Raw genomic sequence first — 12866 nt, 5'->3', positions numbered from 1 at the left:
AACAACCGATCTCTTTACCCGTCGGCTTCCCGTGGCTGTCATGCGACCGGCTATTGCAGTTAATAATACAACAGCTTCTTGACATTTTTGTGTTTCTTTTTATCGCTGTGTAACTGAGTTCAATTGAAAACCTGCGTGCGCTAGTACCTCTTGCCACGAGTTCCCAGAATTCTTTGCGGTTTTACCCCTGAGTGACGTCACATTTTCAATCTCTATACAGTGAGTCCATTTAAACCAACCCACTTAGTCAAAAAAGGAACTCGTATGGCTCCTACATACCAGCCCCTAATTATTTTAGAGCAATAATTACATCATACTTACCATGTACTTACTTGGCTCTCTGTGAAGGCGGTCGCACTTTTCTCCTCTCCTCCTTCCCCTTATCTTCCCTGCTTAGCCTCTTGTGTCCTGTCTTGTCTCGCGTGCACTACTTTTCCCTTGAACAGTCTCTCACTGTCGTTCTCTAAAACCTAACAGAGAATTATGGATTTGATCAACTGGTCTCTGAACGCTATTGACACCCTCTTCTCAACGAGAAGTCTGGGCTCGGGAGAGCCCGAGTGCCCTGGAGGGACTTTCCCTGCCGGATACACGATGGATGGGTGGCAAACCTGGAGGATCTTGTGCCTGGCGGGACTGTCTATCGAGGACGCTGAAGATATTTACCTATTCGGAACCATGATAACAGGGTTCTTGCTGATCGGAGCTGGCTTGGCCCTGACTTATCGGAGAAATAAGAGAGCGGAACCAGCTGTTCAAACCCCCCCTAAGCTGACCGCTGGAATTGAAGCGATGGGACGAGGCGCGGCCTCCCACACCGAACGCAGCATGGTTAACACCTTGGAGACGCTTACAGCTGCCGTGAAGACTCAAACTAACACCATTGAGCGTATGATGGGATACATCAGAGAGGGGCCTGCTCACAATAACACCCTTGAGCGAAAGTTGGATAACATCGCAGAACGGCTCACTGCAGCTGTGGGGTCTCAGAACCAAAAGAATGACAACACCACGGAACAGAAGCTTGATACCATCATGGGGAGGCTCGCAGCGCTCCAACGGGAAATCGAGGCCCCAGTGTCAGAGTGCTAAATTCACTGCTCGCATAAAGGAGAAATCAACAATATTCTACATTTGGACACCACGGCGCCAGCTGCTCAGGCCCAAGGCTGGAGCCCACCAAAACAACTCCCTGATAACGACTGTGTGATGACTATTCTTCCCATCCCATGAAGGACACCTGGATCGGCTGGAGGACTGTTTACTTAGCCTGATACAGCGAAGGACACTGTCTCAGCTGAACTATGGCCACGCACACACATACACTTACACTGATAAGCACGCACTCATCCCCTCCCTTCCAAACGCCTTCGATGCTTGTTCCTGCGGGGGAAGGCAGCGGGTCTGCGTGCCGCGCTGAAATGGTAGCATGGTGCAGGACGACTGCTGTGTTCCTTCGAATCACCCCCCACCCCCCTATCCATCCCCTGTGGCTAGTCACGTGCTCTAATGTTGTGATGTGGACATTAATGTGCTCTCTGTGCAGAGGAATTTTTTTTTGTTTCCTGTTCTCATGCTGTCCTCCCATAGGTGCCCAGCGTGAGAAGAGGTCTCTTTTTTTTCCTCTTGTACTTTTCCCAATGTTGTGTAATTTTTTCAGTGTTATTCTCCCAACGCTGCCGATCTCCGACTGTATTCCCTTGTGTTGTCTTGTTGTTGTGTGTGTAAGTCGGGGGGGGGGGGGTCCTATTCCTCTGTGGGGCAACCTGCATATGGCCAATAAAGCATTCATTCATTCATTCATTCATGTAGGAGACATACTGATAAACATGATCAATCCTTTATCAAACATTCAAAGGTACAATTTTAATTCAAAATAAACAAATATACATACTAATAATACAAATAGACATTTGAAAAAGTCAATCTTCATGACTCTTCTGCTTCCTGTAGAAGACACTTTAGTGATCTGCCTGTCCAAACAACCAGTCTTTGTTTTAACACGAACCTGACGTACAAGTCCTTTACCGTCAGAAATTGCTTCCACAATCCTTCCAGTCACCCAAGAGTTACGAGGCGCAGAATCATCGACAACGATAACCACATCCCCAGGAAGTTCCGTCCGATTCTCTGCCACGTCTGACGCTCTGGGGCAGGTACTCCTTAACCCAGCGCTTCCAGAACAGGTCAGACATGTACTGTACTTGCCTCCATCGACGTCGTCCATACACGTCCCCCTTCTGAAACACTCCTGGTGGTATCAATGGCTTGGTCTTAAGCAGCAACAGATGGTTAGGAGTCAAGGCCTCCAAATCATTAGGATTAGTAGAGGCTTTGGTTATTGGTGTACTGTTCACAATAGCCTCTGCCTCACAAAGAACTGTACAAAGGCCTTCTTCGTCCAAATTCTGCACTTTCAAAATGGAATTTAACACCTTCCTGACAGACCTTATGAGACGTTCCCAAACACCGCCATGACGGGAACCAGCAGGGGGATTAAAAAATCCACTTTATGCCCTTTTGCAGCAGCATCTCATGAATCTGTTCCTGATTCCATCCTTCCACTGCCTCTTTCAACTCACGTTCGCCACCCACAAAGTTCACAGAGCACACTTCTTCCAGTGTAACCTCCTGGTCCAGTATTATGTCATTTCCTCTGGGAATATTCCTGTCCTGTTGCTGTCGGTTGCCACCAAACATGAACCCAAAATCACCAAAGAAACTGGAGAAGATCTTGCTGTGAGAGCTGTGGTGACCCTCTTTTAGCCTGTACTCTCCATACATGTCATACTGTTTCCTTTTCTCCTTATCTGAGAGGACCTCATAGGCTGCCCCCAAGTCTGCGAACTTGTCCAGGGCTTGCGGGTCGTCTTGGTTTCTGTCGGGGTGTAACTGCAAAGCCAGCTTTCTGTAGGCCTTCTTGATGTCCCTGATTGATGCACTCTTGTATTCATTTGCATCAACAGCATTAACTAAATTGGCCATTTTAATCTCTGGATCATTTACAGAGAGCTTTCCAAAATCAAGGTTCACTGGCCAATTAATTTCTGGTTCAGCAAGAAACTTTGGCCCTGACAACCAGGAATCATCCTTGACAAACTTCCGTTTAAGGCTCACAGCTCGCTGTTCTACAGCCTTCCTATTATTTGACATTTTTACCTGATTGCACCTAAAAGGTAAACCAATGGTGTAATGACCATCAACCAACTTAACAGAGTCCATCACTGACTTCATAAGCTGCTGATCTTCTCTAGACAAAGCAAACTGCTCATCCTGAATACATTCTGGAAAATCAGCCTTCATTTGACCTTCCCACAGCTCATCCAATCTTGACACGGAAATCCTATTGACACTCACATCAAAAATGTCAGTCTTACGATCTTCTCTGAGAGTCACCGTCCAACCCAGCATAGTTTTTACCGCATAGGGACCTCCATCCTGACTTCTAACAACCTCCCATGGTTCTAAAGCCTTGGGCACATTGGTCCCGATCAACAGGTCTACCCCGGAATTTATCTCCAGTATCTTAATATGGCGCAAATGTGGCCATCTACTGAGATCTTCCTGTCGAGGAATATTACATTGATGAACAGGCATGCTTTTCTGAGTAAATAAGTCAGGCAAGTCACCGTAGTGATCTAAATCCAAACCAGCTACTTCCAAATCTGAAACCACGTAACTACTGACCATTTTCTCCTGACCCATTGTCCGCAAAAGAATGCCAGTTTTCCTTCCTGAAAGATTCAACCTATTCATGAGCCCTTCAGTACAAAATGAAGCTGAGCTCCCAGGATCTAGAAAAGCATAGGTTACCAATGACTGAGTACCTTTCTTAGACTTCACTCTAACTGGTATTATGGACAGAGCACTATTTTGCTCACCGGCCCCAATAACACCACTGCTTTGCACAGCACATGAAGGACCTTCATCTGGTGGTTCTCTCCCTCCTATAGTTTGCACTGAAACACTTTCCCTCTGCTTGGAGTGAATATGTAAGAGTGTGGGGTGTTTCTGATTACAAACTTTACACAAGAGACGTTTCCTACAGTCCTTGCTTCTGTGCCCAATGCGCAGACAACCAAAACACACACCATTCTCTTTCAAAAAAGATAATCTTTCACAGTGCAACTTTCTTTCAAATGAAGGACACAAATCCAACATATGCTCTGCTCCACAAAACAAGCAAACCTTGGTCACAACTGAACCACTCTCTCGCCTCAATGCTGGCTCAATCTTCCCTTCCACCTTGGCCACCGTAGTAGCAAAACTACTCCGCTTAGCCTTAGGGTAAAACTGAGACTTATCATTCCTCGCCTCTTTTCTGATGGCTGTTGGAGGATCCTGTATGTCTCCAAACAATGGGTCACTTGCGATCTTAACTTGCTTTTCGACAAACTCAACAACGTCGCAAAAAACCACTTTACGTTGAAATCTTTCCTGCAGATCGCAGACAACATTCCTCCACTTATCCCTGAGCTTATAAGGCAACTTTTTTATAACTGCTTGCATATTAGCAGAGACATCCAACTCATGCAAGGACTCAACGTCTCCCATTGCATTACAACATTGCCTTAATAAACACCCATATTCCTGCAACGCCTTCACATCATCAGATTTTATAGATGGCCATTTACTGACCCTTTCGATGTAGGCAGCAGCAATTTTCAGCGAATTGCCAAAGTTCTCTTGGAGCAAAGATTTAGCTTTAGCATATCCATACTCAGCAGGCATATACTGACAGCTTCTGACCATTTCTCTTGGATGGCCTCTAGTGTATTGCTCGAGAAAATATAAACAATCCTTAGCACTGTGAGCTTGACTCTCCACCATGTGCTCAAAAGCTCTCATAAATGTTTGATATTGCAAAAGATCACCATCAAATAACTGAATGTCACGACTTGGTAGCAAAAACAGAGACTGCTGCTCAGCTAATAAAGTTGTAATTTCATTTTGTTTCTTCAAAACTGTGACTAGATGATCATGACCCTCACTACCTTGCACTGTATGTGTAAGAGGTTTCGATTGTGCGTGAGACTGCGACATCATCCGAGTAGTCGAAACTGCACCTGGAAATACTTGATATAACTTCGTCTCTGACTGTTCCAACGAAACGACCTTGGGCTGAGAAATATTTTTAACCTTGGGCCTTACATCCAATACCTGCGCTTGATGATCACTTGCATCAACACCCTGATATGGTCGCTCTGGTAACACAGGTTTGAACGTCGGAGCATTGGGATTTAAAAACGACTAAACTCCCCTGCTCTCGTTCTAAATTTAAGTTAAGATGGCGCCGGTGAGGTCGGCTGCCGTCACGACTGCTCCGACCACTTTTTCTTTTTCTTTGTCTTTGTTTTTTAAGTTAGTTTTCAGCGTTTCTAAATCGGCAAAATCATCACCATTGGGTACATTAGGTATGACAGTGACACTCTTGTTTCTATTGGTATACAATGTACTCACAATTCGAAGTTTTTAACTCCGGATCCGAGCTGGCCGAGTGAGATCTCGAGGGAGAACAAAGGGAAGCGGCGGCGGCCTAGAGGGGCTGCAATCGGGACTGCAATCTCCTCTGCTTCACCGAGACATGGCTGAACCCAGCGGTGCCGGACCACGCCATCCAGCCGGCCGAGTTCTTCTCGGTTCACCGCATGGACAGGACACGGGACTCGAGGAAGTCAAGGGGAGGCGGCGTGTGTTTAATGGTGAACAACAACTGGTGCAACAGTGCGAACGTTGTTCCTCTCACACGCTCCTGCACACCAAATCTGGAACTACTGTCCATCATGTGTCGTCCTTTTTATCTACCTCGGGAATTTACATCGGTCATTGTAAGTGCCGTTTATATTCCACCACAAGCGGACACGGTCACCGCCTTATGCGAGCTGCATGAGGCACTCACACAGCACCAGACACAACACCGGGACGCTGCGCTTATTGTGACGGGGGACTTTAATAGCGCCAACCTCAAACGCGCAGCGCCGAACTTTTATCAACACATCACCTGCCCCACCAGGGGTGAAAGGACACTGGACCACTGCTACACTACGGTCAAGGACGGCTACAAGGCACAATCCCGCCCCCCGTTTGGCAAATCTGATCACGCCGCCATCTTCCTCATGCCAAAATACAAACAAAGGCTGAAACAGGAAGTTCCGGTTCAGAGGAAGGTCGCGCGCTGGACGGATCAATCGGTGGCCGCGTTACAGGACGCACTCGATGACGCAGACTGGGGCATGTTCAGAAACAGCTCCGACGATGACGTCAACGTGTTTACGGAAGCGGTTGTGGGATTCATCGGGAAACTAGCGGATGATACCGTGGAGACAAAGACTATCACAACGTTTCCCAACCAGAAGCCGTGGGTGGATAAAACCATCCGCGACGCTCTGAGATCCCGCACCGCTGCCTACAACACGGGACTCATGACGGGGGACATGGACCCGTACAAAGCCGCGTCATATAACGTGCGGAGGGCGGTGAAAGAGGCGAAGCAGCGCTACGGGAGGAAACTAGAGTCACAACTCCAACAGAGTGACTCTAGGAGCCTGTGGCGGGGACTAAGGACAATAACGGACTATAAAGCACCAACAACCGGTATGACGAACGCGGCCGTGACTTTGGCAGACGAGCTGAACACTTTCTATGCTCGCTTCGAGGCTGCAGCTAAGGTCTCCAACAATGCTAGTGTTAGCGGCGCTAACGGCTGCAGACAGGAAGATACTGCCAGCACCGGAAACGTGCCCGTCATCTCCGAGCATGAAGTAAGGAGAGCCTTCAAGAGAGTGAACACCAGGAAAGCAGCAGGACCAGACGGCATCCCAGGTCGTATCCTAAGAGACTGCGCATACCAGCTAGCTCCTGTGTTCACTGAGATATTCAACATCTCTTTATCTCAGTCGGTGATCCCCACATGCTTCAAAGAGTCCATCATTGTTCCTGTCCCGAAGAAACCCCACCCTGCTTCTCTCAATGACAATCGCCCTGTAGCCCTCACCTCAGTAGTGATGAAGTGCTTTGAACGCCTGGTCAGAGACTTCATCATTTCTTCACTACCAGACACACTGGACCCACTACAGTTCGCTTACCGTCCAAATCGTTCCACAGACGATGCCAGCTCTCATCTCCTCCACACATCACTCACTCACTTGGACACTAGAAGGGGGAATTATGTTAAAATGCTCTTCATAGACTACAGCTCTGCATTTAACACCATAATTCCCTCCACACTCACCACCAAGCTGGAGCATCTGGGACTCAGCTCATCTATGTGTCAGTGGATCTCCAACTTCCTAACTGGCAGACCAAAGGGAGTAAGGATGGGCGGACATGTCTCAGCCTCCACCACTCTCAGCACTGGAGCCCCCCAGGGGTGTGTTCTGAGCCCCCTGCTGTACTCTTTGTACACATATGACTGTGTGACCACTACCAGCTCCACCACCATCATCAAGTTTGCTGACGACACCGTCGTGGTGGGCCTGATCTCTGATAACGAGACGGCCTACGTGAAGGAGATTAGGAATCTGGAGAACTGGTGCCAGAGGAACAACCTCCTTCTAAACGTCAGTAAGACAAAGGAGCTGATAGTGGACTTCAGCACTAAGCAGGAGAGGAACTACCAGACCCCCGTCATCAACGAGTGCCCAGTGGAGAGAGTGGACAGCTTCAAATACCTCGGAGTTCACATCACGCAGGACCTGTCATGGTCCTGTCACATCAACACCGTGGTGAAAAAGGCCCGACAGCGTCTCTACCACCTCAGACGCTTGAGAAACTTCGAACTGCCCTCCAAGGTGCTCAGGAACTTTTACTCGTGCACCATAGAGAGCATCCTGACGGGAAACATCTTAACCTGGTTCGGGAACAGCACCATGCAGGACAGACGAGCTCTACAGAGGGTTGTGCGGTCAGCTGAGCCCACCATCCGCTCCGAGCTCCCTGACCTGCACTCAATCTACAGCAGGCGGTGCTGGACCAAGGCCAGGAAGATCGTGAAGGACCTCAGCCATCCCAACAACAGACTGTTCTCTCTGCTGAGGTCAGGAAAGCGATTCCGCTCCCTGAAGACCAACACAGAGAGACTGAGGAGGAGCTTCTTCCCGCAGGCGATACGGTCTCTCAATCACACCACCACACAGTACTGACCCACACATATGGTTCTTACACACACACTGGACTTTCTGGACTTTGTTTTTGCACAACACTGGTCACTATATTCTTCATTTCCAGTTAATACTTGTACAGCTGCTGTTATTGTGTATATATTTATTTATATTTAGATTTCTTCATACATTCTTATATAGTTCTATATTGTGTATTGTGTATTTTGTTGTACAGTTATTTTATTTTCAACTTTAATTTATATTTTATTCCTTCCTAGTTAAATTTACCCTTTTTAATTTTTCATATTTATTTCCTATCTTATTCATAGCCTTTCCTTTTTTGTTTTCTTTAGGTCACGAGCAGTTGTCCAAGCATTTCACTACATATCGTACTGTGTATGACTGTACGTGACAAATAAAATTTGAATTTAAATAATTCATTCCATCAGATTTAACATTAGCAGCACTTGAGACTCGGGACATTTCAGAAGTTTTTAAAACATTCACCTTTGCTGCTGAGGCTGCTATTTCAGTTTCTAAGTCAAGCAGCTCCTTTCTTTTCTTAAGCTGTATTTCTTGTTCTTCCAAAGCATGCTTTTCTTTCAACAACCTCTGTCGAACAAGAAGGGCAGCCATGTCAGCTTCTGCCATTATGCGTGCTGACAAGGCAGATTAAACTATTGAGCCACTGAGTTTGCTTTTCCTACAACTTCTGCTTGCAACATTAGAGATGCTATCTGTCAAGGCTCGGCTGTGTGGCAGGCTGGAGGAGGACCCAAACGCAAAACTCACAGACACGGGGATGAACTCAAAATCACAGCTTTAATGCTGGAATGGCCGAACATAGGAAATACAAAACTAAACTGGGAAAAGTAAACTAACATACGCGAAGAGACACAGGGAGATCCACACAACATGAGGGACGACGTCACAGAGAGCACAGGAAAACACAGGGCTTAAGTACACGGGGAGTAATCAGGGAATGGGCCACAGGAGGGAGACACAGCTGGGAGCAATAAGGCTAACGAGACAGGGGAGAGGTAAAACTGAACACACTGACATGAGACATGAACTTTCAGAATAAAACAGGAAACTGACACAGAGAATCAGACAGGACACTGAACATGACAGGCAGACTCATGAGCAGACACAATAACACCATGGACAGACAGAGGGAACACAGAGAAGTGGGAGCAGGCAGGCAAAGAACAGAAACCTAACAAATGGCAAAATCACAACAGAATACACACTCTGAATGAACAAAAGCATAAGGAAACACAAAACACTGAGTCCTCAGACTCAGGACCATGACAGTACCCCCCCCTCAAGGGCTGGCTCCAGACAGCCCAAACACAGAAAAACAAAACCAAACAGAAAACAACCCAGGGCGGGCGGCGGGGGCCCAGGACGGAGGGCCCGGAACAGAAAACAAAAGAAGAGCACAGCAAACACCGGAGCCCAAGAAAATAACCCAAACACAGAGCAGTTCAGGGGGCCGACCATGCGGAAGGCAACGGCGGAGACGTGGAAACAGTTCAGGAGGCCGGCCGTGCGCGAGGCAACGGCGGCGACGTGGAAACAGTTCAGGAGGCCGGCCGTGCGCGAGGCAACGGCGGCGACGTGGAAACAGTTCAGGAGGCCGGCCGTGCGCGAGGCAACGGCGGCGGTGAAGGAGACGACGGAGCAGTTCAGGAGGCCGACCGCGCGGGAGGCGGCGGCGACGATGACAGCGCTGGTCCGGGGGCCGACCGTGCGGAAGGCGACGGCGGCCACTCAGGCGAAGGCGGTCCGGGGGCCGGCCGTGCGGAAGGCGACGGCGGCCACTCAGGCGAAGGCGGTGCAGTTCAGGGGGCCGGCCGCGCGGAAGGCAGCGGCGGCGGCTCTCCAGTGTCAGGCGTACTGGCCGAGGCCCGGTGGGCACGGGACCAGTCGAGGCGGGACCAGACGAAGGCTCTGAGGAGGCTGCAGCAGACGAAGGCTCTGAGGAGGCTGCAGCGGCTGAGGCCGGGCCGGGCGAGGTTGCAGAGGCTGAGGCCGGGCCGGGCGAGGTTGCAGAGGCTGAGGCCGGGCCGGGCGAGGTTGCAGAGGCCGGCCCGGGCGAGGTTGCAGAGGCCGGCCCGGGCGAGGTTGCAGAGGCCGAGGCCGGGCCGGGCGAGGTTGCAGAGGCCGGCCCAGGCGTAGCAGAAGCACAGGCAGAGGCTTGCCCAGGCGTAGCAGAAGCACAGGCAGAGGCTTGCCCAGGCGTAGCAGAAGCACAGGCAGAGGCTTGCCCAGGCGTAGCAGAAGCACAGGCGGATGTAGCCGGGCCAGGCGATGACGAGGCGGTCGCAGATGGCGGCTGGACAGGCTCCTCGGGCCCTCCAGCTGATGCGGCGTGAGGCTGAACGGGCCCCTCGGACCCTCCAGCGGAGACAGGAGGCTGAACGGGCCCCTCGGACCCTCCAGCGGAGACAGGAGGCTGAACGGGCCCCTCGGACCCTCCAGCGGGGACAGGAGGCTGAACGGGCCCCTCGGACCCTCCAGCGGGGACAGGAGGCTGAACGGGCCCCTCGGACCCTCCAGCGGGGACAGGAGGCTGAACGGGCCCCTCGGACCCTCCAGCGGAGACAGGGAGGTGCTGGCCGGGCTCACTGGAACCCCCAGCGGACGAGGTAGATGGCGGCGTGGGAGCCGCGGAGTCCTGGATGAGCTCATCCGAGCTTCCAGCAGGAGCCGATGTAGAGCCAGAGAGGATTGGGACCCCGGGCTCAATGTTAAGCTGGCTAGAAAACTGCACTGCTACGGGGAACTGGGCCAAAGGTTCAGGTGCGAGCTGAGCTGCTGGACACACGGGGACCTGAGCTGCTGGACACACGGGGACCTGAGCTGCTGGACACACGGGGACCTGAGCTGCTAACGGTGGAGAAGTAAATGACTGCACAGGGGACTGAACTGATGTCTGTAGTAACGGTGGTGGTGAGAGTGGAGTAGGTGGTGGAGTTAATGACTTCACAGGGGAATGAACTAGAGGTAGTGACGGTTGTGGTGCTGGTGGTTGAGTGGGTGACTGTGCTAAAGGAGGCTGCACTGGGGACAGCAGGGCTGCAGGAGACTGCACTGGGGACACTGGAGACTGCACTGGGGACACTGGAGACTGCACTGGGGACACTGGAGACTGCACTGGGGACACTGGAGACTGCACTGGGGAAAGCAGAGCTGCAGGTGACTGCGCTAGAGACTGCAGTGATGGTTGTAGTGGAGGTGTGACGGGTGGAGGAGTGGCTGAAGTGGCTGCGGGTCGGGTGGCTAGTGGCTCAGCTACAGAGCATATTAACGGCAGGGCTATGGGTTGAATGACTGACTGAGTAGCAGCCTGAGTGGCTGGGTGTAGTGACGGTTGTGGTGGAAGAGAAACAGGTGGTAGTGTGGATGATGGAGCTAAGGGCGACTGAGTGGCAGACCGAACCGATGACTGAAGCGATGGTAGAGGTGAAAATGGAGCTTGTGGTGGAGTTAATGGCTGAGCTAGCGGGGACACAGGAGACTGAACTGAGGGTGGCGGCGAGGGAGCTAACTGAGCTGCGGGTGGCGGCGAGGGAGCTAACGGAGCTGCGGGTGGCGGCGAGGGAGCTAACGGAGCTGCGGGTGGCGGCGAGGGAGCTAACGGAGCTGCGGGTGGCGGCGAGGGAGCTAACGGAGCTGCGGGTGGCGGCGAGGGAGCTAACGGAGCTGCGGGTGGCGGCGAGGGAGCTAACGGAGCTGCGGGTGGCGGCGAGGGAGCTAACGGAGCTGCGGGTGGCGGCGAGGGAGCTAACGGAGCTGCGGGTGGCGGCGAGGGAGCTAACGGAGCTGCGAAGGGCTGCGAGGGAGCTAACGGAGCTGCGAAGGGCTGCGAGGGAGCTAACGGAGCTGCGAAGGGCTGCGAGGGAGCTAACGGAGCTGCGAAGGGCTGCGAGGGAGCTAACGGAGCTGCGAAGGGCTGCGAGGGAGCTAACGGAGCTGCGAAGGGCTGCGAGGGAGCTAACTGAGCTGCGAAGGGCTGCGAGGGAGCTAACTGAGCTGCGAAGGGCTGCGAGGGAGCTAACTGAGCTGGAAGTAGCAGCGAGGGAGCCGACGGAGCTTCTGGCAGCACAGAAGGTGAATTAGAAGGCCGAATGTCCGGCTGTGGGGTGGCGCGTCGGCAGCGTGAATGCCGTTTCTTTTTTGATGATGGCTCTGACGGGCCGAGCGGCTCCACATCCGGCCCTTCAGGCAGGTGGGTAGTAGCAGCTGGGGGATGAAGGTGGAGCTCGTTGCGGATTAAATCCTGTTCGAGTGGGTGGAGCGCACTGAGTAGCCAGGGAAGACCAGAGAACAAGCGCTGTAGTTTGGTTTCCACAGCACGGCGAAATTCCTTCCCCTCGTGTTCGAGCCACAGATGCAGGAGTCTTTCCACGGAGTAGATAATGTCCAGACGCAGTTCTTCTGGTGGGTTGAGTGCTGCTGGGTCCATATCTGGTGACGTCGTACTGTCAAGGCTCGGCTGTGTGGCAGGCTGGAGGAGGACCCAAACGCAAAACTCACAGACACGGGGATGAACTCAAAATCACAGCTTTAATGCTGGAATGGCCGAACATAGGAAATACAAAACTAAACTGGGGAAAGTAAACTAACATACGCGAAGAGACACAGGGAGATCCACACAACATGAGGGACGACGTCACAGAGAGCACAGGAAAACACAGGGCTTAAGTACACGGGGCGTAATCAGGGAATGGGCCACAGGAGGGAGACACAGCTGGGAGCAAT

General features: G+C 51.6%; 2 protein-coding genes across 2 annotated transcripts; one reads left to right on the top strand and one right to left on the bottom strand.

Annotated features, from left to right (window-relative positions):
- Window positions 1-353: 353 nt before the first annotated feature.
- LOC147331876 (uncharacterized) lies at window positions 354-1092 on the top strand. The gene has a single exon (XM_086290533.1). It carries the CDS (start codon window positions 484-486, stop codon window positions 1090-1092), a length of 609 nt encoding a protein of 202 aa, XP_086146659.1. The 5' UTR covers window positions 354-483.
- An 8331-nt stretch (window positions 1093-9423) lies between these two features.
- Window positions 9424-12570, bottom strand: LOC147331875 (uncharacterized). The gene is made up of 4 exons (XM_086290472.1): window positions 12211-12570; window positions 10681-11550; window positions 9926-10608; window positions 9424-9826 (listed from the first exon to the last, which is right to left on the bottom strand). The coding sequence occupies exons 1-4, from the start codon at window positions 12568-12570 to the stop codon at window positions 9424-9426; spliced, it is 2316 nt and encodes a 771-aa protein (XP_086146598.1).
- Between the last annotated feature and the right edge of the window lie 296 nt (window positions 12571-12866).

Source organism: Aulonocara sp. 'chitande type north' Nkhata Bay, linkage group LG4, assembly GCF_057382095.1.
Source record: "Aulonocara sp. 'chitande type north' Nkhata Bay isolate Kocher_YH1m ecotype deep benthic linkage group LG4, A_spYH_male_GT1.1, whole genome shotgun sequence".
Classification (NCBI taxonomy): domain Eukaryota; kingdom Metazoa; phylum Chordata; class Actinopteri; order Cichliformes; family Cichlidae; genus Aulonocara; species Aulonocara sp. 'chitande type north' Nkhata Bay.
This window is presented reverse-complemented; position numbering and strand designations above follow the sequence as displayed.

Excerpts from the sequence above, each read along its gene's own strand:
- LOC147331875 (XM_086290472.1), bottom strand. The coding sequence starts at position 12,570 with ATGGACCCAGCAGCACTCAACCCACCAGAAGAACTGCGTCTGGACATT. Across the intron at positions 11,551-12,210 it reads GGCCTTCTAATTCACCTTCT|TCATCGGTTCGGTCTGCCAC; the intron begins GTGCTGCCAGAA and ends CCATCGCTTCAG. Across the intron at positions 9,827-9,925 it reads GAACTGCACCGCCTTCGCCT|TCATCGTCGCCGCCGCCTCC; the intron begins GAGTGGCCGCCG and ends GGACCAGCGCTG.
- LOC147331876 (XM_086290533.1), top strand. The coding sequence starts at position 484 with ATGGATTTGATCAACTGGTCTCTGAACGCTATTGACACCCTCTTCTCA.